The 27,031-nt window shown below is 38.7% G+C and overlaps 1 protein-coding gene across 1 annotated transcript in view; it reads right to left on the bottom strand.

The window, feature by feature from the left end:
* Positions 1-27,031, bottom strand: part of C6 (complement C6) — a 66,934-nt gene that overhangs the window by 37,715 nt on the left and 2,188 nt on the right. The window contains exons 2-7 of the mRNA XM_047864151.1: positions 23,332-23,493; positions 21,744-21,900; positions 20,137-20,281; positions 14,280-14,418; positions 7,275-7,413; positions 1,258-1,458 (exon numbers count right to left, since the gene is read on the bottom strand). Coding sequence (XP_047720107.1) covers positions 1,258-1,458; positions 7,275-7,413; positions 14,280-14,418; positions 20,137-20,281; positions 21,744-21,900; positions 23,332-23,474 — 924 coding nt within the window. The 5' untranslated portion in view covers positions 23,475-23,493. The remainder of the gene's footprint in view (positions 1-1,257; positions 1,459-7,274; positions 7,414-14,279; positions 14,419-20,136; positions 20,282-21,743; positions 21,901-23,331; positions 23,494-27,031) is intronic.

The raw sequence follows: 27,031 nt of genomic DNA, 5'->3' as shown, positions 1-27,031 counted from the left end.
AGTGGAATAACATCCACTAACTACCAAGAAAAGAAGACTATGATTCAAGATTCCTATATTTGGCCAAGATATTCCTTATCTTTATTGCTCAGGGAAAATGTAGGCTTTTTAGATATATAAGGACTTAGGGAGTAAATGTATAGACACACACACACACACACACACACACGTATGTATATAAAATATTACACAGATATAAAATACAGACTATGAACTTGGAATTTATAAGTGTTATGTGAGGAATCTTTAAAATAGACTACACAAGAGTCAGGATAAAATACAAATGAACATACGTAATATAAAACTGAACACAAAACAATCCTAGCAAATAGCTTGGAACACAAAGGTTTTGAACTACCTCAGTAAAATTGAGGTTTTGGAGGCCTGTAATGATATTGGTAGGGGAGCAGAACGTAGACCCATTCTCAAGGAGATAGTGGGAATGGGGTGTGGGGAAGTAAAATATCTTTTGGGGGCTGTAGATACTACTTCATGTGATAAAAGAAAAAACATAGGCTTAATTATGCTTGTTAACTAGAGAAAGGTCATCACAAGCAGAATTTAAAAAGTTTAGGGGCACCTGGGTGGTTCAGTTGGTTAAGCATCCAACTTCAGTTCAGGTCATGATCTCACAGTTCGTGGGTTTGAGCCCTGCATCGGGCTCTCTGCTGTTAGCGGAGAACACACCTTGGATCCTCTGTTCCCCTCTCTATGTCCCTCCCTCATTTGCACTCTCTCTAAAAAAGAGAGAACTTCCAAATGTTCTCGTAGAACTTCCAAAATGACCAAAAGGGGTAACCAGAAATGTGACAAAGACAGCCATAGTAGAGAAATAGGAAACAGCAACAAAGTAAAATGAGTATGAAAAATTAAAGATGGAAGAAACATGATCAAGTATTTCAGTGAGTTTGTTAAATCAAAGAAGGCAGAATTTCCCTAGCAAAGTTCTAATTGTCAGATTATGTTAAAAAAGTAAAGTTCTGTTACATGTAGCTTATAAAAAATACACCTAAAACAGTAAGACAAAGAAAACTTAAACAGAACACAACCATAAACACAGCCAAATGTATGCAACATTATACATATCACTTCTATAACTTTTGAAATGGGATTTATCAACAAACTAAACCTATTTAAATTTGTGTTCGAAATCTTGCCAATTTGATATCAAAAACTCTCCCCTTCTCATTGCATGATTGCTGGACTTAGTGTTAACTTTCAGAAAAGAATAAAAAGATTGGGAACCATTTTTATTACCTTTTTGTGGGAGGCTTGAATGGCTTGTTTGAAGGCAGAATTATGGGTGGTGCTTTGAGTTTTCTTTGAGGAATAAAAAATTGGTACATGAAAGCTTTTTCTCTCTTCGCCCTGGAATGCAGCTTGTTTATTTTCATTTTTTGTAAGAGGAACTAAGTCCTTGTAGAAATCGGTTTCTAAATCATCTTCTTCAGTTTGCACCTGGAGAAAAATCCATATGAAATGGGATGAAATTTAGGAAATATTAGAACTACTTGTTAAGATCTCAGGCAATGATGCTTCATCCCTTTATGCATTCAATAAATATTTGTTGAGAACCCATTTTGCTAGAAATAAAAGAAAAATTAGTTCCTGCCCTCCATGAGTCAATAGTTTAGTTAGAGAGACAAACAAGCACAGACACTTAATCCAGTGTGGGAAGTGATGTGCTCCAAAAGAAGTTGTCCTAAATAATCATTGAACCCAGAGGGGCCACACCAGGAAAGTCTTCATCAAGGAAACAACTCCTAAAAATGATATTTAACAGCATGATAAAAAAAAAAACGAGGGCTATTTCTGGTCTGCCTGTGACTTTGAGCCTCTTTGCAATCTAACTGAAGGTATCTTCCAGAAAATTGAGGCCTAGCAGATAGGAGCACAGATCCTGTCCTTCCTTGCTCTGGTTGCATCCCCACCCACTTAGACTTATTTAGATATTGGGCATCAGCACTCTACTGGCTATGTCTATGGGACAGAGGACAAATACTTGATTGGTTCTGCATGGTGGAGGGTCATAATCCTTCACTGACTGGTCTGGAAAGAGGAGGAAAAAAAAAAAGCCAGTGGGACTTGACTTGAAGTAGGAGTGGAGCAGGGTATTTTCCCAGTACAAGTTAAATCCCTGTTATGATTATGCTGGCAAAAAGGGACAATGGATGAATTAAAAAAAAAGTTGCAAAATAAATTGATTGAAGAGTACTTTATGTTAAAGATGCCTGTCTGGCTTGCAATGGAAAAATTTCTTGTTTTAAAATATTCAAAATTAAAATGCACTGTGAGGCAAACCACATGTCACAATCAAAGAGCTTGTACAATTAGTGGAGGAAAGACAAAATAACCCAGTTGCAAAAGAATCTTGCTCAATAGTAAGATTCACACAAAAGTTCAATGTGACTTTCAGATACTACAGGGCATGCAAGTTAGCCTTTAAAGGGCCCCAAAATGAAGCTCTTCAGTTAGCAATGAAGTGATACAATTCTATTTAAATATAGCTGCTGACATTTCTTTACCATTTCTCTAAAAAAACTCAGACTACAAATATTTTGTTTTATGAATTAGCTCTTTTTTTTTTTAAATATGAAATTTATTGTCAAATGAATTAGCTCTTATACACAAAAAGATGTATCTGCTTAAGGAAAAGATATTTGCATGTAAGGAAGGGGGCTCAGATATCCTGGGCAGCAGCTCAGAGAAAATCTACCCATGGGTGAGCAGGGCTGAAAAATTAGACTGAACTGAAAACCTGGGGCTGGGCCTTGAATGCCCTGAGAAAGTATTTGAATTGACTTGTAAAGGCAAGATTTTGCATATAATGGGTTCTTTAAAACTATTAATGGAATGAATGAAAAATTGGGAGTGTTACTGTGACATCTGTGTTTTTGCAGAGATCAGGTTAACTATAGTTAACTAAAGTGGAGGCAAGGAGAGCAGTTGTAAAAAACTGTTAGAGGAAGTCAAGTGAGACAGGATAATGGCCAGGTCCATGGGGTGGCGGTTGGGTGGAGAGAAAGTAGGGCATTTGAAAGATATTTAGGAAGTAAGTTCACAGAAATTGTTGACCAAGTAGATGTGGGGGTGACAGGGGGAGAGAGGGAGAGAGGATGGGGATGCTCTTCCATGAAAGGGAACTTGCAAAGCCAAGGCAACTTTTGAAAGGATAGATTTTCCCAGGAAGAGATGTTAACCAAACTCTGGGAACAAGGTTTTAATCTTCATTTACACATTATTATTTTTTAAAGATATTTTTTAAAGCTTATTTATTTATTTTCAAGAGAGAGAGAGAGAGAGAACAAGTGAAGGAGGGGCAGAGAGAGAGGGAGACAGAGGATCGAAAGCTCTGTGCTGATAACAGAAAGCCTGATGCGGGGCTCAAACTCACAAACCGTGAGGTCATGACCTGAGCTGAAGTCGAATGCTTAACTGACTGAGCCACCCAGGTACCCCCTCATTTACATATAATTACATACATCGCTGAGCCCATCCATCCTCACTGTGGATCTAGTGGGCTGATGACCTAGGAATTTATGTGTGTTGACAATTACTTTTGTGTTTGAAGAAAGGAGATGGGTTTGTAAGGAGGAGCAGAAGGAGATAAGAGGGACTGGAGGAATGGAGACAAGTGGCAACTGACTTCCTGTGCTATGAGGGTCAGAGACAGAACCTGAAGTTGTGAATTTCACATGGGATTTGGGGAGGATTTGAGGGACTGCAGAGCTATGAAAATTGTTAGGCTTTGGGATGCAGCAAGGGGCCTGTCTAGGTAGGCCAGTGTATTGTTAAGAATCAAAGTCTAGTGGTAACCATACTCTGCAGTTTGCTGTTGACAGCAAATGCTTAGCACACAGCACCACCTAGAAAAAGAGAGGAGGATTCCTGAGTAAGTGGTGCAACTCTGTGGACTGATGCAGGGATGTTATGGTGACAGAGCTCTGCACTTGGCAGCTGGGAGATCCTTGAGGGGAAGAATTCTTCCTATGGACTTCTATTCTGACTTCCTAGCCAAAGCTTTCCCTTCCCTTCCTTTCACGAGCCTCTTTGTGTACCAGCCAACCTGTTGTTTCACCTGTCTTCATGAACTCCAATACTATGGGAGAAGGGAAGTCAGATGCCTGCTGAATTTCTCCTCCTCTATTCTCAATAAGATACAGCTTACATTTGCACAGCTATCTGCTAACAGCATGAACGAAGTAATACAGGGACCAGTGAAAAGTCCACCACTCTCTTGTGACCTTGACTCTGGTTATTCCCAAACTTTTGTTTGAAGAAATATCACCATGACCTTTGTCAGCAGTTGAATAGTACCTAAGACTCAACAGCATATAGTTAGAGATCAACTCAGGTAGCTTCTTGAAGTTCGACAAGTTTTAGATCTACATTGACAATGAAATGAGTCTATTTTATTCTGGATGAGGATTTTCAGGCTGTATTACCCGATGTAACTAGCCATCCAGACTTGGGTTACCAAGTTATGTGGGTGGATCCAGTGGTCTGCTGGTGAATGTTTAAAAACCAGCTCTCTGGCAAGGGGAAAACTTGTGATTTACTACAGCACTTGCCTTTTGTTTTCCTATCATAGCTGATCCCAGCTGCCTGTGTGATACCCCTTAACTCAAACTCGGAAAGAGATGCACAGCAGCAAATTATTATATAGCATTTTTGTAACATAGATTCAATAGATGTAAGTAACCTCAAGAGCGTCGATGGTAAAATGTAACAAAATAATGGAGAATTGATAAATTTTGGGTAATTATCACCTATGCTTTTAATATTTTTATTTAATTGTAAGATTATATATCTAATATTCAGTCATGGCTATGTTTACCAATTGGCTTCCGAAGTTCCCAACAATTTAAGGATTGGCTCTTTTAAGCTGGAAGAGCTGGCTCTGGTACATCATTCATGAACCTCACAGGTGATACCTTTTAAATGGTAGTTTTGAGAGGTACTCAAACCTGGCATGCATTGCACACTTGTTAATGTCTTTCTTGCTGTTATGGTCAAGGGCTCATCTAGCTTCAGCAGCAGTGCACTAAGAGCCGTGCCATTTACTTGTTGCATAAGTCTGAGAAAGTTATCTAACTTTGATCTCCTATTAGTAAGATGGATATAAACAATCTTTTACTTTTCTGGGAAGGTTGTTACGGGAATTGAGTAAGACAGTACAAGCAAACACCTTCAAAACTATCAAGTATGAAAAGTTTAGATAACAAATTTGCCCTCATCTCATGAGCTGAGTTTAACATGTTACTTGTAAAAGTGCATGAAATAGATGCTTGCTGAGAATACCTAAGTATTGGGTGGGAGGGATCACTGTATTTTAAAAGTAACCATATGGATTGATTGTTTAGGTTCAGTGTAACAGTATTATATGTAAACGTTTGGGTTTTAGCTCTGTCTCTAAAGCCTATTCAATACAATACATTTTTTAAAAGTTTATTTATTTATTTTGAGGAGAGATAGAGACAGCGCAAGTAGGGTAGGTGCAGAGAGGAGAGGGACAGAGGTACAGAGCCTGATGCAGGGCTTGAACTCACAAAACTGTGAGATCATGACCTGAGCCAAATCCAAGAGTCAGATGCTTAATCAACTGAGCCACCCAAGCATCCCTCAATACAATACATCTTAAGAGTAATGTTATTATTGACCGAATTACTATTTCTTTGGAACGGCATCTATTCTGACTTCCTATTTATCATACCAGCAAGACCTTTTCCACCTCCCTTGGTGGTGGTGGACCCCCTGGAATTAGCATCTTCTGGATCTGTGGGGAGATAATGGGGAGTTTCTTTACCTGGTCACATGTCACTTGTTACCCATGTCACTTCTATCTGCAGGCAGAGATTGGACTTTTTGGGGACAGTCTCCCAAAAGGTATTTGAATTTGGCAGTTAGTCCCCAAGGACATTTCCTATGCCCACTAATATATATTAGATGGCTTTAAATTAAGCTGATCAAATTGGAAAACTACTGGTATTTGTTATATGTAAAAGGTTTTCTAAAGGAAGAATTGAATGACTTTTGCTGAAATCACACTATCCATAAAGTAATCTCAGAAATCATTAGACTCCCTGAAATTCTCTCAAACATGTCAAATTTGTATGCATGGATGTTACCATTAAAATCACATCTTTCCTCTGCTCTTATTATAAATTAAAAGAAATAGGTTATTGATGGGGTATCTGGATGGTTCAGTTGGTTAAGCATCTAGCTGTTGATTTCGGCTCAGGTCATAATCTCATGGTTTGTGAGATCAAGCCCCTGACAGGGTTCTGTACTGACAGTGTGGAGCCTGCTTGAGACTCCCAATCTCCCTCTCTCTCTCCCCCACTTCTGCTCTCACACGCATGTGCATGCTCTCTCTCTCTCTCTCTCTCAAAATAAATGAATTGAAAAAATTTTTCTCCTTTTTTAAAAGTTTATTTATTTATTTATTTATTTATTTTGAGAGAGACAGAGAGAGCACAAGTAGGGGAGGGGCAGAGAGAGAGAGAGAGAGAGAGAGAATCCCAAGCAGGCTCCACACTGCCAGCACAGAGTCCAATGTGGGGCTGGAACTCATGAAGCCATGAGATCATTACCTGAGCCAAAACCAAAAGTTGGACACTTAATCAACTGAGCCACCCAGGCACCCCTACACTTTTTTTTTTTTTTTTTTTTAAGAAATAGACTGTTTAGTTCAACAAATGTAGAGGGCCTATGTATAAGGCACTGGGCTAGATTCTGTGAGTATGTAGCATATCACTCATTACACTTAGGAAAACAGAAAAACAAATCAACTAGTAAAATAGGAAGAAAGATATGAACTAACCCTGTTACACTTAGCTTCATCTTGATATTTTAAGAAGACAAGCACTCTTACATGTCTGAGTGTTGTGGTTACCTGAGAGAAGTAGCTTTGGTGGGTGGAAATTCTGAATAAAGCAAACTATTTATCTGTGTGGGATATGGTGCATCTAAATGTTTACTGGAGAAAGCATGGACTCTGCAGTTTGGGAAGCCTGGGCTTGAATCTCTAATCCACTACTTACCGGCTGTTTGCCTATGGGCAAATTAGTTGCATTAGTTTTCTCATCTGTAAATTGATGATAATAACACTGACCTCATTGAGTTGTGGAAGGATTAAACATCAACCATAATAGGTGATTTAAAATGTTCATTACCTTTGTATTCTGTCCCTTCATTCATCAGTAGTTTTTCATTGGAAATTTTGCTTATCATCACCATCGGCACTGGGGTGCCGCCATGATAGGCTGTCATACCTCAAAGTTGACATTTTCCAAATTGGCTGGAACACGGTATGGATTACTTGCTCTACTGCTTTTGACAGCTTTACATATTCCTCCAGTGAAAGAGTTATCAAGGACTTCTCCTCTGGGCTCTCCTGCTAGAAAATGAAACCTGGAAACAAAGTAATTTTCAAGAATTCAATACATGTAGAGCAATCTTTAAAATTTACTGTGCTTATATGAAAGAAATTCCTTTCTTAGACATTTTTGACTCATGACAAATGACTTGAAGAAAAGCCCCCCCCCCCGCCTTTTTTTTTTTTTTTCCGTTTATGGTGAGGCATCCAGAAATTGCTGGAAGCCAAAACTCAGCCCCTCTGGCTCAGTTAGATTCCTCCCTTATTCCACTCACTTAATTATTCTGGGCTTTTAGCATGAAAAAAAAATTAGGTTTATTTTATTTTATGACTTATAAAACCGGTGCAAACTTTGGAAGCAGATTGTAAAATAAATTATTACATAATTAATGCCATTCTCAGTTCACTTCCTTCAGTATGATACAGTAAAGGAATTCTTATAGAAAGCTAGCAATTAAACATTAATGACAATATTTTAATAAAATTGTAATATTGTTTTTTAATACCTGTAATAATATTTAAAATTTATCCAACAAATGCTTACATTTATTTATTCCCTTGTATGTATTTACTATATGTATATTTTACACATGTATTTATTATATATGTATACTTACATATATATACATATATATAGTATATGTAAATATATATAGTACATGTAAATATACATATATATTTATTATATGTATGTATGTATATCTGTATGTATATAGTAGACATGTCATGCACTATTTGATCTATATTTAATGTCACTATTATATCTATTTAATAGTTGTGATAATCATGTGATGTAGATATAGATATAATTATTTCCCCTATTTTACAAATGAGGGAACTCGGGGCGCCTGGGTGGCGCAGTCGGTTAAGCGTCCGACTTCAGCCAGGTCACGATCTCGTGGTCCGTGAGTTCGAGCCCCGCGTCAGGCTCTGGGCTGATGGCTCGGAGCCTGGAGCCTGTTTCCGATTCTGTGTCTCCCTCTCTCTCTGCCCCTCCCCCGTTCATGCTCTGTCTCTCTCTGTCCCAAAAATAAATAAAAAACGTTGGAAAAAAAAATTAAAAAAAAAAATGAGGGAACTCAAGGATATTAGCACAAATCAAGTATTTAGTAAATTATGGAAATTTAAGAAATTGTTTTGTGGTAGATGAAAAACTTCTCTAAGATGCCACTGGATTTCCTAAAAACAAAAATTAACTATTCAGACCTCATCAAGATAAAAAAGTTCTGCACAGTGAAGGAAACGATCAATAAAACTAAAGGCAACCGACAGAATGGGAGAAGATATTTGCAAATGATATATCAGATAGAGTGTTAGTATCCAAAATCTGTAAAGAACTTTTCAAACTCAACATTAAAAAAGCAAATAATTTGGTGAAGAAATGGGTAGAAGACATGAAGAGACACTTTGCCAAAGAAGACATCCAGATGGTTAACAGACACATGAAAAGAGGCTCAACATCACTTATTATCAGAGAAATACAAATCAAAACCACAATGAGATAACACTTCACACCTGTCAGAGTGGCTAAAATTAACAACTCGGGAAACAACAGATGTTGGTGAGGATGGGGAGAAAGGAGAACCCTTTTGCACTGTTAGTGAGAGTACAAATGCATGTAGGCACTGTGGAAAACAGTATGGAGTGTCCTCAAAACACTAAAAATAGAACTGCCCTACATCAGCAATTGCACTACTAGGTATTTACCCAAAGGATACAAAAATGCTGATTCAAAGGGGCACATGCACTCTAATATTTCTAGCAGCACTATCAACAATGGCCAAATTATGGAAAGAGCCGAAATGTCCATCGACTGATGAATGGATAAAGCAGATGTGGTATATATGTATATACAATGGAGTATTAGTTGGCGATCAAAAAGAATGAAATCCTGCCATTTGCAACAATGTGGATGGAACTAGAGTATATTATGCTAATCAATATCAGTCAGTCAGAGAAAGACAAATATATTATTTCACTCATATGTGGAATTTAAGAAACAAAACAGATGAACATAGGAGAAGGGAAGGAAAAATAAGATAAAAACAGAGGAGGCAAACCGGAAGAGACTCTTAAATACAGAGAATAAACTGAGGGTTTATGGGGTGGGGGGAATGGGTGATGGGCATTAATTAGGGCACCTGTTGGGATGAGCACTGGGTGTCATATGTAAAAGAAGCATCACTGGGTTCTACTCCTGAAACCAATGCCACACTGTATGTTAATTATCTTGATTAAAAAAAAATTAAATAGAACTACCAAAAGAAGATGCTAATATATTTATAAATTCTTATAGATATTAATATGTATTCTGTGAAAATAAGTTTTGTATCAAAAAGTTTGATAATGCTGGATTACATATGATGAGATAATAGAAAAATATATGTAATGATCTGTGCCCCTAGCTCCTGGGGCTTCCTAAGTGATAAGAACACTGAGAGCATCTTTTGTTCTAATATTTGGTTTTTGGTTTTTTTTTTTTAATGTTTATTTATTTTTGAGAGAGAGACAGAGTGCAAGCAGAGGAAAGACAGAGAGAGAGAGAGAGAGAGAGAGAGAGATGCAGAATCTGAAGCAGGCCCCGGACTCTGGGCTGTCAGCACAGAGCCGGTGCAGGGCTTGAACTCATAGACCGTGAGATCATGACCTGAGCCAAAGTCGGACGCTTAACCAACTGAGCCACCCAGGCACCCCCTAATATTTGGTCTTTGATCCTAGTTTCTGACACAGGGCTCCTAAATCCCCTAGAATTTCCTGGGTGATAAGAGTGTCTTTGTTGTAATGAGGTGACTTTTGGTAGGCTCCTGAGTAGGGGCTGGTCACCAGAAAGACCAAGCCATTTTAGAAGCTTGGAATATCCAGCCTTATCTCCCACCTCTTGAGAGGGGAGAGGGGCTGGAAATGGAGTCAATGATGGATCATGCCTACATAAAAATCTCACAAGTATGGGGGTTCAGATTGCTTCTCAGTTGGTACACATGGAAGTGCTATGAGAGTGGCCTCCCTGGTGGGGGTATGGAAGCTCCTTGCCTTACTCATCTCTTCCAAATGGAGGTTCATCTGTATTGTTTTTCATATCGTTTTTATCATAAACTTGTAAACAGTGTTAAAAAAAAGAAACAACAAAATGGAGTCACTTGGGCTAAGCTTCATGTCAGCAAACCAAGACTGAATGCCTAATCTTATTGCAGTTCTCAATTACCTTCCTAGGAATGTGGCCTTAAACCAGCAATGTGGAATTACCTGGTCAGCACTAGCGAACTAATCTGCCTGATTGACCCCTGCCTTCCCTCATAGGAAAGTGACCTTGCCTGAAATGATCCACTCTTTGCAAAAACTTCCTTGCTCCATCTCCTTCTGCCCATAAAAGTCTTCCATTTTGTATAGCTCCTCAAAGCTCCTTTCTATCTGCTAGACGGGATGCTGTCTGATTCATGAATCATTGAATGAAGCCAATTAGATCTTCACTTACTCAGTTGAATTTTGTTTTTTAACAATAGTAAGTAAATTGTTTTACTGAGTTCCATGAGCCATTCTAAGCAAATTAATCAAAGAGGAGGGAGTCCCGAAAACCTCCTAGGTGTCAGAATCATAGGTGACAATTAGAACTTATGATTAGCATCTGAGGGGGGTGGTCTTGTGGGACCAAGCCATTAGCCTGTGGGATTTGACACTATCTTTAGGCAGATGGTATCAGACCTTACACTGTTTCATACAATGTACTTAAGAATTTGTCACAAACAAGAAAGGGCTTGAGAAAAATGGCTCCAGGTCATGAGGAATCTATAAAGGCAGCCGAGAGCCCAAAGATAGTTTGATGAAGGTGGTTCTATGAGGGCCATCCTGAGGAATCTTTTAGGAGTTAATTCAACTATGTAGCAATTTTCACTTTCATTCATTCTCCTCCTTCTGCGGTATTTAACTTGGCTTTAAACATTTTGGTGTTTCAAATACACCATACTCTTTCATATTTTAAATTTTTAAAGTGTTTTTATCTAGTTTGGCATTATGTGTCATATTTTGTAACTTTTAAAATTTAATTAAAAATTATATATACACACATAATGTAAATATGCATGTGTGTACGTGTGTGTGTGTGTGTGTGTGTGTGTGTGTGTGTGTATGTATTTGTACCTAGACTGAGGCTAAGAAAAAACAAATAGTATGCTGTTATTGCTTGATTCTTGCTTCAGGTTTAATACCTGGTGACTGCTGCTGGCAATGTAGGAATGTTGATATGTCTTGTTAAATTCTTTCTTGGGGAGATGCTACTTCAAAAGAAGTATGGCTGGGGTGCCTGGGTGGCTCAATCAGTTAAGCGTTCAACTTTGGTTCAGGTCATGATCTTGTGGTTCATGGGTCTGAGCCCCACATCAGGCTCTGTGTTGACAGCTCAGAGCTTGAATTCTGTGTCCTCCTCTCTCTCTGCCCCTCCCCCACTCACACTCTATCTGTCTGTCTCTCTTTCAAATAAATAAATAAATAAATAAACAAACAAACATAAAAAGAAGAGGTATGGCTACCTAGGAGGCTACTGTTTTGGGGTGGGAATGTGTTAGAGAGGGGGCAGAGATTCTAAGGCCAGCAGATTAGAAAGAGATTCCAGTAAACAGCTCTCAAAATTCTCAGTCCCTGGAGAGTCGAGGAGAGGACTGGCTGTCCCCGAGCAGCAGGTTTTGCTCATTTCTGAGAAACCTTGGGACAACAGCTCTGGTTGGCAGAGGGCCGCATGGTCCTTTTGCCAAAGTACACATAGCATGTGGTCCTCCCCATCTGTAACTCTAGAGTCTAGACCAACTGAGCAAGAGGTGAATTTGTAATGTCACCCCTCATCAATCAGAACATTAAAAAATGTGATTATCAGTGGGAGTTTTTGGCTGAGGCTTTCTTCCAGGGAAAGGAAAAGAAGGAAACCATTTTTATACATTGATAAGAAAATGCTATTGAAACACTCTCACTGAAATTAACTCTAATTAGGAATCCTAAGGACAGAACCTCAAACCAGTTTGTAGTCATCCAATGTACACAACAACCCAGAAACATTCAATAACTTCATTACAATGTAATGAGTTAATGCAGAACTAGCTCTAGAACCTGGATCCCTTTACTTCCAGGCTAGTAGTTGCTCCCCATTTTACTTCTATCCTTGAATTTGGCTCACTAGCTTCTGGTTTTCATTCTACTCAAATAAGGTTGTATTTGCAACTACTGCCGTTTGTCTTTGGTGCCTCCAGGTTTCATATTATACAAGTCTGGCTGCATAACTGAAGACTTAAGAGTCTAATACAAAGCAATAAAAGCCTATAGCAAACTATTTGCTTTCTGGCCCAAAATTGATGGGAAAAAGAGAGTACAGGAGATTATCTTTACTGATTTTCCTTATACTTCCAACTAAGGTTTAGTTCTGTTTTCATTGTCTTATATTTCCCAAAGTGTTCTGAGACATTGGCTCGGTCCAATGGATTTAGAATTCCTTGCCAAGCCTCCAATGTCCTCATGACCTAAAATAGGAATGTTAGAATTGCTGAGTACTATTCAAAGACTGGAAGGAGGTTTGCCCGGTCTACTGACATTTCTTCCAGTATGTTCTCATTTCTAAGGTGGATACTGTCCTAAATCAGAATGTAATGGTGGGAATAACCTGGGTTTTGAAATCTGGATTTTAATTCTTGTGTCAGCATTTACTAGCTGGTAGACTTGGGCATTTTATCTCACCTTCCTGAGTCTCAGTTTCCTAGTTTGTAAGGTGAGCAAGTAGGACAGGTGACTATGCAGGTTTGATTCCGCCTTTAAACTGTCCTGACCTATCAGTGCATCACATAGTTCACGTGAGAGGAAGTTTGGGTGCCTTAGCCATGTTCGGTTCACCTCTTACCCTCTTTTCTTACCATTGTTTGTTTGTTTGTTTGTTTGTTTGTTTTTATAAATCACCTTTCTTTTTTTATGTTTACCCCACTCCTTTCCTTCTGACTTTGTCTCCCATTATTGACTCGGGGCTTGCCTCTCATGCTTGCAGACTGGTTTTCCTTCCTGAGTGTTTTGAGTTTCAAGACAGTCACAAGCATACTTTTCTGATACCCTCTTTCTCCATTATCAGTGGGAGTTTTTGGCTAAGGTTTTCTTCCAGAGATAGGAAAAGAAGAAAACCATTTCTGCACATCGATAAGATGGTATTGACACACTCTCACTTAAATCAACTCTAATTAGGACTTCTTCTTCTTCTTTATTTTTTTTATTTATTTTTGAGAGACAGAGAGAGACAGAGCACAAGTAGGGGAGGGGCAGAGAGAGAATGAGACACAGAATCTGAAGCGGGCTCCAGACTCTGAGCTGTTAGCACAGAGCCTGATTTGGGTCTTGAACTCACATGTGAGATCATGACCTGAGCCGAAGTTGGACGCTTGACTAAGCCACCCAGGTGTCCTATCTAATTAGTACTTCTTAGGACAGAACTTCAAATCAGCTTGTAGTCATCCAACATACAGATGAGGAAACTGTGCATTTTTGATTGGTTACTCACCCATTCAAGACCTAGCCCCAGGAATCTACCTTAGTATTTTCCAGAATGGCTGGCATCCTACCAGTTTGCCTGATTCACTCCAGACCTGTCTGAAGGATATATGAGAATGGAAACAATGTTGATGAAGAGCCTGTGGCATTGCCTGGTACAGACTAATTGTGAAAACGCTAAATTCTTTTGCTCCCTAGGAGTGAGGACCATGTCCACATACTGCCTGAGCCAAAAGCCAAGCATTGGAGACAGGGCTGGTAGGAGTCATGAGAGGTTGATGAAGAAGGTGGACAATCATGTTTCTCGTTTCTCATTGTTTTCATTGCTACTTCCAGAGCATTCATTCAGAGATGACTTTACTCCCTTAAATGATAAAAAGACATTACATACCCAGTGCCCATCAACTGTACACTGGGGATGGGTTGCTTGTGTGGGCACCGTGCTTTTACTCTTCCACAATCCCTTTCATCCGAATTGTCTCCACAGTCATTTTCTCCATTGCACTGTAACCTGTTGGCAATGCAGCGGCCTAGTCAGGAAAAGCAAACAGCATTAACAAACAAGTATTTGAGAAAATATCCATTGATCTTAAATGAGTGAGTGCTTTAAGTTTCAAGGGAGAGTTGTGAGGGAAAGTTTTCATTATTTTTGATACAGATTTAGGAAATATGGAAATAGATGCTAAGCTGCTATTTTCCCCCTTTTTTTAGGGTTACAGGGTCACCCTAGAATTACTTAGTCACCATTGGGCTAATTGTCTTAAATAAGGGAGGTAGTGCTGGATCCCATTCTCATTACAGTGAACTTGCTATAGAGATCATGTTCTGTAGGAGAAAATCAACAGTAAGTTCAGACTTCTGTTTTGATTCAGAACAAAATCAAGGTCGCTGTTTTTATTTTTTAAAAACCCTATAATTTAATATATACACACGATAATATCACTGTATCTCTACATTTTTACGTTGAGTGAGAGAAGCCAGACACATTAGAGTCATACTGCGTGATTTTTTTAAAATCTTATGTTCAAGAACATAAAATTTATTATATCTCAGTTTTTGAATAAGTTAAATGCCTAGGTACTACAGTGTTAGGTAGCAGATTAAGTGAGTGAATTTACAAAATAGTACAAACCCCATGTACTTAGATAGTTATCTTCCTTTTAAAATTTGCCGAATATCATAAGGATCCTTGGACTCCATGTATATGTATATATTACAGAAATTGAAATGCCTTATGTACAATGACAGCCCCTCTCCTGTCCCTTAGCCTTTGGCATAGAATCGGGGATTCTGGCGTCTGTACAATTATGTACAGGTCTCACTGATGACAAGATTAAATTAAATGTTTTACTCAAGATGATCTGGTTAATCACTTAAGTTGTGATGAGCATCTTCCTGCAGCTATGCATGACTATTTTGACTAACTGAAATGCTTTGGGGAAATTGGATATTCTGTTGAATTTAATTTTTTTATTACTAGAGAGTTACCCAGAAAGCACTTAGTTTCAACTCTTTTGGTAAATAATCTTCACTAAGAAGGTAGAGAAAAATGAAAGTAATTAAGTCTATTTCTTTGATTATTCAACATTTTGCATTGTATATGGACTATGATTAGAAACAATTATTGTTATGAGCACCATAGTCACACAAGACTGAATACTTTGAGAAAATTGAATTTCTGTGAATCCCAAGATATAACCTGAAAGATACTCTGTTTTTAAAATAGCACATCTCTTGGCACAAAAACAGACACATAGACCAATGGAATAGAATAGAAACCCCAGAACTAGACCCACAAACGTATGGCCAACTCATCTTTGACAAAGCAGGAAAGAACATCCAATGGAAAAAAGACAGCCTCTTTAACAAATGGTGCTGGGAGAACTGGACAGCAACATGCAGAAGGTTGAAACTAGACCACTTTCTCACACCATTCACAAAAATAAACTCAAAATGGATAAAGGACCTAAATGTGAGACAGGAAACCATCAAAACCTTAGAGGAGAAAGCAGGAAAAGACCTCTCTGACCTCAGCCGTAGCAATCTCTTACTCGACACATCCCCAAAGGCAAGGGAATTAAAAGCAAAAGTGAATTACTGGGACCTTATGAAGATCAAAAGCTTCTGCACAGCAAAGGAAACAACCAACAAAACTAAAAGGCAACCAACGGAATGGGAAAAGATATTCGCAAATGACATATCAGACAAAGGGCTAGTATCCAAAATCTATAAAGAGCTCACCAAACTCCACACCCGAAAAACAAATAACCCAGTGAAGAAATGGGCAGAAAACATGAATAGACACTTCTCTAAAGAAGACATGCGGATGGCCAACAGGCACATGAAAAGATGTTCAGCGTCGCTCCTTATCAGGGAAATACAAATCAAAACCACACTCAGGTATCACCTCACGCCAGTCAGAGTGGCCAAAATGAACAAATCAGGAGACTCTAGATGCTGGAGAGGATGTGGAGAAACGGGAACCCTCTTGCACTGTTGGTGGGAATGCAAATTGGTGCAGCCGCTCTGGAAAGCAGTGTGGAGGTTCCTCAGAAAATTAAAAATAGACCTACCCTATGACCCAGCAATAGCACTGCTAGGAATTTATCCAAGGGATACAGGAGCACTGATGCATAGGGCCACTTGTACCCCAATGTTCATAGCAGCACTCTCAACAATAGCCAAAGTATGGAAAGAGCCTAAATGTCCATCAACTGATGAATGGATAAAGAAATTGTGGTTTATATACACAATGGAATATTACGTGGCAATGAGAAAAAATGAAATATGGCCTTTTGTAGCAACGTGGATGGAACTGGAGAGTGTGATGCTAAGTGAAATAAGCCATACAGAGAAAGACAGATACCATATGGTTTCACTCTTATGTGGATCCTGAGAAACTTACCAGGAACCCATGGGGGAGGGGAAGGAAAAAAAAAAAAAAGAGGTTAGAATGGGAGAGAGCCAAAGCATAAGAGACTGTTAAAAACTGAGAACAAACTGAGGGTTGATGGGGGGTGGGAGGGAGGAGAGGGTGGGTGATGGGTATTGAGGAGGGCACCTTTTGGGATGAGCACTGGGTGTTGTATGGAAACCAATTTGTCAATAAATTTCATAAAAAAAATAAATAAATAAATAAATAAAATAGCACATCTCTGGTGTTTTGTTTGTTTGCTTTTTTCAGGGCAGAACAGAATGTATAATTTAGTTTGAAATATAGATGCTTTGTCCAAAGGAAACAAAACCCAAATATTACATTTTTTAAAAGTTTTGAGCTTCACACTTGTAATTGAGTGAAATTGAGCAAAAGCTAATTTTCGATTTGGTTACAGTAAAAGGAGAAGGAAATCCCATTTTATCAGGTAGAGGTAGGGATATACCTGCAGGATATAGTTCTCATTAGCCTAGCTTTGTGAGTAGGGTACTAGATCTGTTTGAATATAAGAAAACCTATCCATTTGGTTCTTCTGGGGATATTGAAGAGGAACTATTAGCAAGGGTAGGGATGAAAGCAAGAGGACATCTTTTGAGCGATATTTAGGGGTGGGTGGTACCAGCGATATAGATCTGGTAGTACACAGCTGAGAATGGTTCCAGGCCACAGAGACTCAATGGAATAGGAAGCACAATGGGAGAGATACTGTGAGCCATAAATATATCTCATACCAGGAAAGGAATGGGAAAGGTGAAGAGCAGTTTGATATAGTGCAGGATTTGCAGAAGTCAGCATGCTTTAGCCAATGCATGTGTATATAAACTTGCACCTAGAGCTGTGCATCATTTAGAAACCGTACATATTTTTCCTATTTACTTGAACTGATTTGTGTTACTGCAGTGGTATGTTATATGCATAATGAGCTATAAATTCTCTAGTGTTTATGCTTAAAATTAGGATTTTGACAGAGGAGTTGGCATAGCGCATGCAGATTATTAGCCTCATGGGTAATTCTCAAAGATCCGTGTATGCATTGAAATCATATATTTAGTCTTGGAGAACTCTGAACAGCAATCATGAGAGAAGAAAGGGAAGAGGGAAACTCTATTTTTTTAAATTAATTTATTTTTATTTAAATGTTTATTTTTTTATTAAAAGTATTTTTTATTTTTTATTATTTTTTTAATTTAGCCATTCTTTTTTATTTTCATTTTTTTATTATGAAATTTATTGTCAAATTGGTTTCCATACAACACCCAGTGCTCATCCCAACAGGTGCCCTCCTCAGTACCCATCACCCACCCACCCCTCCCTCCCTCCCCCCATAAACCCTCAGTTTGTTCTCAGTTTTTAGGAGCCTCTTGTGGGGAAACTCTCTTTAGAATAAACAGTTCTTTGTTAATTGAAGGCCAAACATCCTATTGAGTCGAATAATGGTCCATCTAATCTTTTATTCTCTTTGAGAGTGGCATTAGCATATGGTTTTAGAAGAGCAAAGTGGTATATAATCTTCGGTGGAATATTTAACAACCAATAGGCCATGGTACCACCCAATCAAAATGGATGCCAAGCACATCTGTGCCAGGGATTAGCTACTTAGTGGCTGGATCATGGGAAGATCTAGGGATTCCTGGTGAAGGCATCTGGACAGCAGCTCAGGGGTTACTAAGAGAGCTCAGGGTAGGAGCAGCTTACCAAACATGGCACGTGCATGTTAATAGTCCATTTTTATCATTTGCTGTGGGTGTACTGTTGATGAACTAGAGATCACCTGTCCTTACCCCACTAGCTTTCCTGAAATCACTTATTATGAATAGGTGGCTCATGGATGTATCTAAAGCCTTCTCAAACCTGTGAATATTTTGACCTAAACAAAGCCCTTTTGTAGTAAATTTCATAGATTTAACATCCATTAAAGAGAGGAGTTCTTTCCGGTAATTTGTTCCAAAACTACCCTTCAAGCTTCGAATAGTTGCACCTCAGTTCTAAATCTTTATCTTAATATTCTGGATTTAATACCTAAGTCCGTATTCTGCTCAGTCATTGCCATCAAGATTTTTTCCATATTCCCTCTTTTGTCAACTAGTGACATGACCTTATGCATGTAGCCTTGAAGTGTGTCTTCCTACCCATGTGCCATCCTCATATCCCAGGTTTTGGCCGGTGGGGGGGGGGGATGGCACAGAAGAAAAATCCTGATGCCAGCATTCTTGTCCAACTTTTGAAGAGGCCAGCAAAGCTGAAGGCAGTAAGCAAGGAGCAAGAGGAGGAAAATGTTAGATCTAAGGTCTGGGTCAATTTTCTGTAGAATTTGAAATCTGCTCTTTAAGTTATAAATACTTTACTTGTCATTGTGTACCAGAGTACACAAAAATTATATGGGTTTTATTCACCTGAATTCCAATTTTTATGTCAAATTGACTATTTAGATAAGAGATGAGTGAACTATGGCTGATGGGCTAAAACTCACCTGCTGCCTGTTTTTGTAAATAAAATTTGATTGGAACACAGCCATGACCATTTGTTTATATGTGGTCTATGGCAGCTTTATGCTACAATGTCAGAGTTGAGTAGTTGCAACAAAAAATGTATGGCCAAAAAGCCTAAAATATTTACTGTCTGGACCTTAACTGAAAAAGTTCACAGAAATCAGATTTAAAGTGTTCAAAACGGTGGTGTTGAAGAGCTGTTAATTATTGAGGATACATATGATTAAGTAATATATTCAAGATTTGAAATCTAATCTAATGAAACTGAAATATCTGAATGAGTAATGGACTTGATGGGAGTGTTGCCACTATTTAAATCATTTTCAATCTTCCTTTTGGAATTACCTTTGGAGCCTTTCAATGGACCACCCAAGAAAATCTGTCACATCATCTGTAGTCATCCCCCTGATATATCTTAATATTCTTATCTTAATAAACTATATTGAAGATCTTTTATATCTGTAATTCTTTTCAGCTGCTTATTCTGATTATGGATTTGTGCTTATTAATAGCTGAGTTTTACAAGTATCTACTTTCTCTTCCTTTTCCTCCTCCTCTCTTCATCCTGCTTTATCACAGTGTAGGGACCTGGGCATCAGTACTTGAAGAGTAAATGGATCATGTACATGGTCAAAGTGATTATAACTTGAAAGCTATAATTTCATACATGAATAGCTTGGCAATTGGTACCATAACTCCCCTGTCTTGCCATACTTAAAATATGGTTAGACTTCTCTATCATGGCTTTTACTGGTAGTCAATTGGAATAACTATTTAGTCAAGTCATTTTTAGTGGAGACTGAACCTTTTTTATAGTACATTACCACTGTCACAGCGGAATTTATTCTTGCAGTCAACCTCTTCAATTTTGCACAGCTTAGATGGAATGCATGGTTGGAAAGTCACCAGGGGCTCAGTACATGGTTGTCCTCCAAACTGACTGGGGCGCAAGATGGATCTAACCCTAAACTGAAAGGAAAGGAGAGAAAGGTGAGGAACTCTGAGTCAGGGTCATAGCCTATATATATTCTTCCTCTAGTGATGTTTCCTAAATTAAGTAATGAATTTTCTAGTTCCATTATTGCATGCCCTTAGAAAAGTCATCACCTCTCTGGGCCTCAGTTTTCCAAACTGTAAAATGGGAAAGCAGGACCAAAGATTTCTAAGACTTCTAACTCTGAAACCATATGAGAATAAATTATATCAAAATCAAATGCACAGATATTTACTGAGTGTCTCACATGCAGTAAATCTTCCAGGGAGTAACAATAGCATCTTTATATCTCAAAGGTAGTGTGAAGTGATCAATGTGAAGGGATTTGGGGTTTTTGTCTTTGTTTTTGTTTTTTGCATAGGGAAGTCAACATGGAAAACAAGGTTGACATATTCTCCACATTATAAAGGATTTTAAATGGTGAGTAATAAAACAGGGAGTCAGGGAAGGATAGACACATGACAAGATCAAAAAGTACTGACTTTGAAGTCAGAAAAATTCAGCTTCAAAATATAATGTCTCTACTCATCAGAGGCATATTCTTGGGAAAATTACTTATTTCCTAATGAGCTCTAACTTCCTCATCTGTAAAATGGGTAGGAAAGCACACTCTCATGTGTGAACAAGGTGATATAAGGGCCTAGAACAGTTTCCCTCAGACAGTGGGTGCTCCACAAATGAGTTCCTTTTTCTTCCCAAATGTGTGACTGCTGAGCACCCACTCTGATTGGGGTTTCTGTGGGCCAATGCCCTTACAGGAATGAGCTGAAGTGAGTAAATACTGCAGCTGGAAACAATAAACAAATTGAGGGACTTTCCCATGGGGAGAGGGAAATTAGAAGCAGGGCCAGGGTCAATCTTTTGATTAATGTCTCTCATTTTTTTTTAAGAGAGAGAGAGAGAATTCATGTGCAAGACAGGGAGAGGGAGAGAGAGAGAGAGAGAGAGAGAGAGAGAGAAAGAGAGAGAGAGAGAGAGAGAGAGAGAGAGAGAGAGAATCTTTAGTAGGCTCCAGTCTCCATGCTCAGCATAGAGCCCAACTTGGGGCTTGATCCCATGACCCTGGGATCATGACCTGAACTGAAATCAAGAGTCAGATGCTTAACCGATGGAGCCACGTGGGTGTATCTAGTGTCCCTCATTTGTCTGATTTTAAATTTTGGACTGAAATCCCCATTTTCTAGCACCTGCTTTTGCTTTCTGAGCTCTCAGAGGGAATAGGCAGTGGAATCCAGAGCTCAATAAGAACAATATCAATACTGGGGGCAGAATTTCCTTTGAAAGATTGCTAAATGGAATTTTCCCTCAATGGAAGCTGGAATGGTGTATTTTCAGAAACTGAGGAAATTGAGCATTTCTGTGATTGTTGATCCTGTCAGGTCATCCAAATCTTTTATTGTGATTCAGATTTCCTGAAGATGCCCATGGGTCACCTACCTGTTTCTCGACACAAGGGTCACAGGCTGACCATGGTCCATAATCTCCCAGGAGGCAGTTGATGGGACAACGTTGCAGGTTACATTCTCTAGTCTCCAGCTTAGTGCAAAGCTGGTCACAAAAGTTATCCAGATAGTACTGATCAACTACGATTTTTCTGTAATAGTGAGAAAAGATCTGCTTAGAATGAGTATATTCACTGTGGTTCCATCCCCATAAGAAAAATACCACTGAGCGTTGACCACGATGAATAAAAGGAAAGAAATTGTTTTGGAAAGTCAGGCAGGTTGGCATCCGTGCAGTTCTTACCACTTAATGGCATTCAGGACTGGATACATAATTTTTGGGGCCCAGTGCAAAATGAAAATGAGGGGCCTCTTGTTAAAACATTATTAGGAATTTTGAGACAGCGACGGCAGCGCATTAAGCCAAGCATGGAGCCCTTCTAAGTGTGGTCCTGTGTGACTGCATAGGAAACACATCCATGAAGCTGGCCCTAATGGAATCTCTGAAGGGACTGGATAGGAAAGAAAAGAAAGAAGAAAGTTTCTGCAAATTTCTTACATTATGACAACACAGTGTAATAAGTATAATGATTGAGACAGAGTCAGAGTGCTGTGAGGCCAAAGATCCAAAGAGAAAAATAATAGGAGAGATAAATCTTGAAAAATTCATGTGACACCTCCAGGCATCAAAGGGCAGGGTATGCGGGGGGAAAGGCACATGCCAAGATTACAGGTGGAAGAACAGGAAGCATCCATGGGGGAGCTAGTGATGGGCCCGGGTGGTGCTGGTGGAGAAGAGCCGGGTTGTATTGTTGTGCTTTATTTGGTAGCCAGTGGAGAGCTACTGAGGGACTCTTGAGTGAAGGACTATTAAAGCTTTAACCTACTTAGTGGATGGTTTATTGGGGGAGTCAGTTGGTGATTTTAATGAGACTCACACTGCTCATGTAAAAAGAGTTTTGTAAAATAGGTCTCTAAAAACCTATAATGATTAAAGCACATTAAATATATACCTTTCTTCCCTAGTCATGTGAGCATCTTCATGGAACAGAAACATTGAACAGTTTTAAAGAAACTGTGGGGGCTAAGTAGTCTGAATCGGTGAGAACACTGAATTATTAAATGTTTTCAATTAAACACGGTTTTCCTGCCTTCTTCTACTTGCTGACAATCAAGCTAATAGCTAATAGCGCTGCTCAATTGAGGTCCTGTTAGACTCAGTTTAATGAGTAGAAAATTCTCTATAATTAACTCACCAACTGTAGGCAAGTGGAGCTATACACTGATTGAAAAAAGGCTTGAGTAGAGATTCTTAGCAAGTTAAATAGTCAACAGAAAATATTGCACACATTCTTAATTAAATTTCTTCGAAGCTCCTTGATTTTATGGAGAGAACAAATGCAGACTTCCTTTCAACCGTATGTGGAAAAGACCTCAAATTCTATCCAAATCGAATCCCATGATTTCTTACTTTGAGATATACTTTTTTCTTCCTCATTGCTTGGTGTGGCACTTTTGATATTGCTAAGTCTGTCTGTGAGGTTTCCCATGGCACAAAGTCAATCTTCATAGCTCGCACCCACCTCTGTCTGCTCTGGGTTCCAGAATTGCAGGTTTTTGAGCAGCTGGACCACTGACTCCATGGGTAATGATCACAGAAACAGGGTTGGCACTTGTCAATCAGAGCACTCAGGAGGATGAAATACAAGATGGAGTGTCTGGCCATGCCTTGAAACCTCTAAGTCCTGAAGGGGAATGATAAAATACATACCAAACAGTTGTTGGGGGTAAAACTTTACAAGTCACTCTCAGTTACAGACTCAGCTATGATCTTAGAAATTATTTGCGCCTCCCCGCCCCCCTTAACGCAAGTTTACACCTATAAATCCCCGTGCTCATGACTACGAATCCTACTTTCTTTTTTAAGATCCTACTTACATTTTTAGAGTGGATATTCCCATAGTTACAACTCCCAGTACTAGTAAGTTTCTCTGAGCTGTTAGTGACAGGCTATAAGACAAAGTGTTGCAGTATATACATTTGTATTACACTTCATTCCAAAATGGAATTTTGTGTGGGCAGTACCCTCAATTATGTGGCAAGTTTTCATACTCTTCTGGACTGGAGGAGGAGTTTGGAGCATTTTTCTGGAAGCTCTAATTTCTTGGTATCCTAGAAACCTGCTAAAGAGAGTTCAGTGTTTAACTGTCTCTACCTATGGAGTCACAGAAGTTAGAGCTGAAATGGATCTTTGAAATCTCCAGGTTAAACCCCTCATTTCCTGGATAATGAACTGGGGCTTAAGGAGGTACAATAATGTTGAGACTACATGGCAACTAAGAGCCGAAGACTCCTCGTTCTTGGATGAGGTGCACCTTTCACTGAACTTCTAATTACATTAATGATTGTGTAACTGGAACATCTAGTTGCTTTGAACTCTACCACCCGGGCCACAAGAGGGTTTTTCCAGATGTAACTGAATGCCAGAGAAAACTTTGACCAGTGGTTCCCCTCTGTGTGCTGTGGAGCCTTGACGATCTGTGAGCTATTGAAAGGAATTTGCAAAACCACTTCTGCTCCCAGTGTTGTTATTTGATCTTTTTTTCTTTTGAAAAAAAAGTTTATTTATTTTTGAGAGAGAGAGAGAGAGCACGAGCGAGGAAGGGGCAGAGAGAGGGAGACACAGAATCCCAAGCAGGCTCCAGGCTCTGAGCTCCTGGCACAGAGCCTGATGCGGGGCTCGAACCCGTGAACTGGGAGATCATGACCTGAGCTGAAGTTGGACGTCCAACTGACTGAATCACCTAGGCGCCCCTAGCTGTGTTGATCTTAGTATCTCTCACAAAACATGCAACATGATTTAAGTATATATAGAAAATGCTGCTGTAACTTTCATTTAAAGAGGTAAAATGGCATTCACCTAATTTCTCTGTGTCTCAGTTTCGTCATCTGTAAAACAGCAATAATATTCTCCCTTGTTCATAAGGTTTTTGCTAGAGTTCAGTAAGAAAATTCATGTAAAGTGCTTAGGACAATCCTTGGCATGGAATCATCACTCAATAAAAATTAGCTTTTGAAGTTAGTAATAACATTTAAGAGTGCAACAAATTTAATTATAGCTATTGTTTGTGCATTTTTCAAAATTAGGGGCTCTTAAGTAGAAGCGAGGATCATGTGAAGACCAAAAATATGTTTTGATATTAAATAAGGCTATTCATATTCAAAAAAAATTAAAAATATGACTTTAGTTACTTTTCATCCTACAAATAAAATCAGATCTCTGAACATTTTATTTGAAATTGCAATTTTCCACCAGTGTTTCCCACCCTCCTTCACTGCTTTGTTTTTCTTTGTTATACATCCCCTCCTGATACATAAATTACTGAAGTTTAAATAAATATCTCCTCTTCCCCTTTTCCTTCTTCTTTTTTAAAATGTTTATTTATTTATTTTGAGAGAAAAAGAGGGTGAGTGAATAGAGGAGGGGCTGAAAGAGAGAGAGAGAGAATCCCAAGCAGGCTCAGTTCTGTCAGTGCCCGATGGAGGGCTCGAACTCATGAACTGTGAGATCATGACCTGAGGCAAAATCAACAGTTGGCTGCTTAACCAACTGAGCCACCCAGGTGCCCCTTTCCTTCTTCCTTAGAATGCAAACAGCATGGTGGTTGATCTCTTTTGTCTGTTTTATTCATTTCAGCATTAAGAAGAATGAGAGCAAGCATAGCATATAATGAGTAAATATTTTTGAATGGAGTCTGGGAAACAGTTTAGAAATTAGTTCTTATGAAATAGGAATATAATAATGTGAGTCCATAATTACAGCCATTTTGTAATAACTGTTCTTAAATTTTCTGTCAAATTAAGGATATTTGATAGATTTTAGAAATGAGCTTGTCTAATTGTCTTCCATTGTTTTCACGAGTGATGGTTTGTAGCATAACTGCTTTACCTCTAGTTTGTTATAACAGTTCACTGAAATAAAAAATTACACCTTTTGAGATTCGGATTTCTTTTAAAGCACTTGTAATTTATTTGGTTAGTCCACCTCTTATTTATCTGATAACATTTATTAAGTTTTTTTTTTTTTTAATTTTTTTTTTTTTTCAACGTTTATTTATTTTTGGGACAGAGAGAGACAGAGCATGAACGGGCGAGGGGCAGAGAGAGAGGGAGACACAGAATCGGAAACAGGCTCCAGGCTCTGAGCCATCAGCCCAGAGCCTGACGCGGGGCTCGAACTCACGGACCGCGAGATCGTGACCTGGCTGAAGTCGGACGCTTAACCGACTGCGCCACCCAGGCGCCCCAACATTTATTAAGTTTTGAATTGTATCAAAATGTGAGGCGCCTGGGTGGCTCAGTCGGTTAAGAGTCTGACTTCAGCTCAGGTCATGATCTCTCAGTTTGAGAGTTCAAGCCCCATGTCGGGCTCTATGCTGACAGCTCGGAGCCTGAAGCCTGTTTCAGATTCTGTGTCTCCCTCTCTCTGCTCCTCCCCCACTCATTCTCTCTCTCTCTCTCTCTCTCTCTCTGTCTGTCTCTGATATAAAGAAACATTTAAAAAAATTTAAATTGTATCAAAATGTATGAAGAAGAAAATTAAGATGGTTTATAATATAATCAACCAGAAAATTTCTGCTGACTTTCAAAAAATAAAAACAACGCATGCTTATATTTGAAATTTTTAAACAGGCAAGAAAGAAAAATACAAGGCCAGATTTCTCTTTTACCTGTTGCCAGAATCAGTCCCCACACATAATCACTGTTTTATCTTTTTATAGGTATCCAATGGAAGGAAAATTCTTCTGTACATTACCTTACACATATACATATGCCTGTTCTTTAAATATATGCACATAAATAGGACATGTAATGTATATTACTCTGTACTTTGCTGTTTTCACTTCATAATACACTTTGACTATCTTCCTATATTGATAGATGCATATCTACTTCATCTTTTTAATGGTTGCATAGTTTTACACCAATATGGGTGTATTACATTGGATTTAACTATTATCCTAATTTTAGGCATTTAGTTTACACCTACACTGCCATAAACACCTTCATATTGTATCTTGGTATATATACTTTTGTAGTATATGCATGGGACCAATGGGTGTGTTCCTAGCAGTAGGTGACTTAGTCAAATCATGTGAAATTTAAAATATTAATAAGTATTGCCAAATTGCCCTACTGAAATATGGCCACCTCAAATGTTTCAGAGGGTAAGTTTCTGATTATATTTTAATGTATTTTTTATGTATTTTTAATGTATTTTTA

The sequence above is a fragment of the Prionailurus viverrinus genome, chromosome A1 (genome assembly GCF_022837055.1).
Source record: "Prionailurus viverrinus isolate Anna chromosome A1, UM_Priviv_1.0, whole genome shotgun sequence".
Classification (NCBI taxonomy): Eukaryota; Metazoa; Chordata; class Mammalia; order Carnivora; family Felidae; genus Prionailurus; species Prionailurus viverrinus.
The sequence above is the reverse complement of the archived record's forward strand: the minus strand, read 5'-3'. Positions and strand labels throughout refer to the sequence as shown.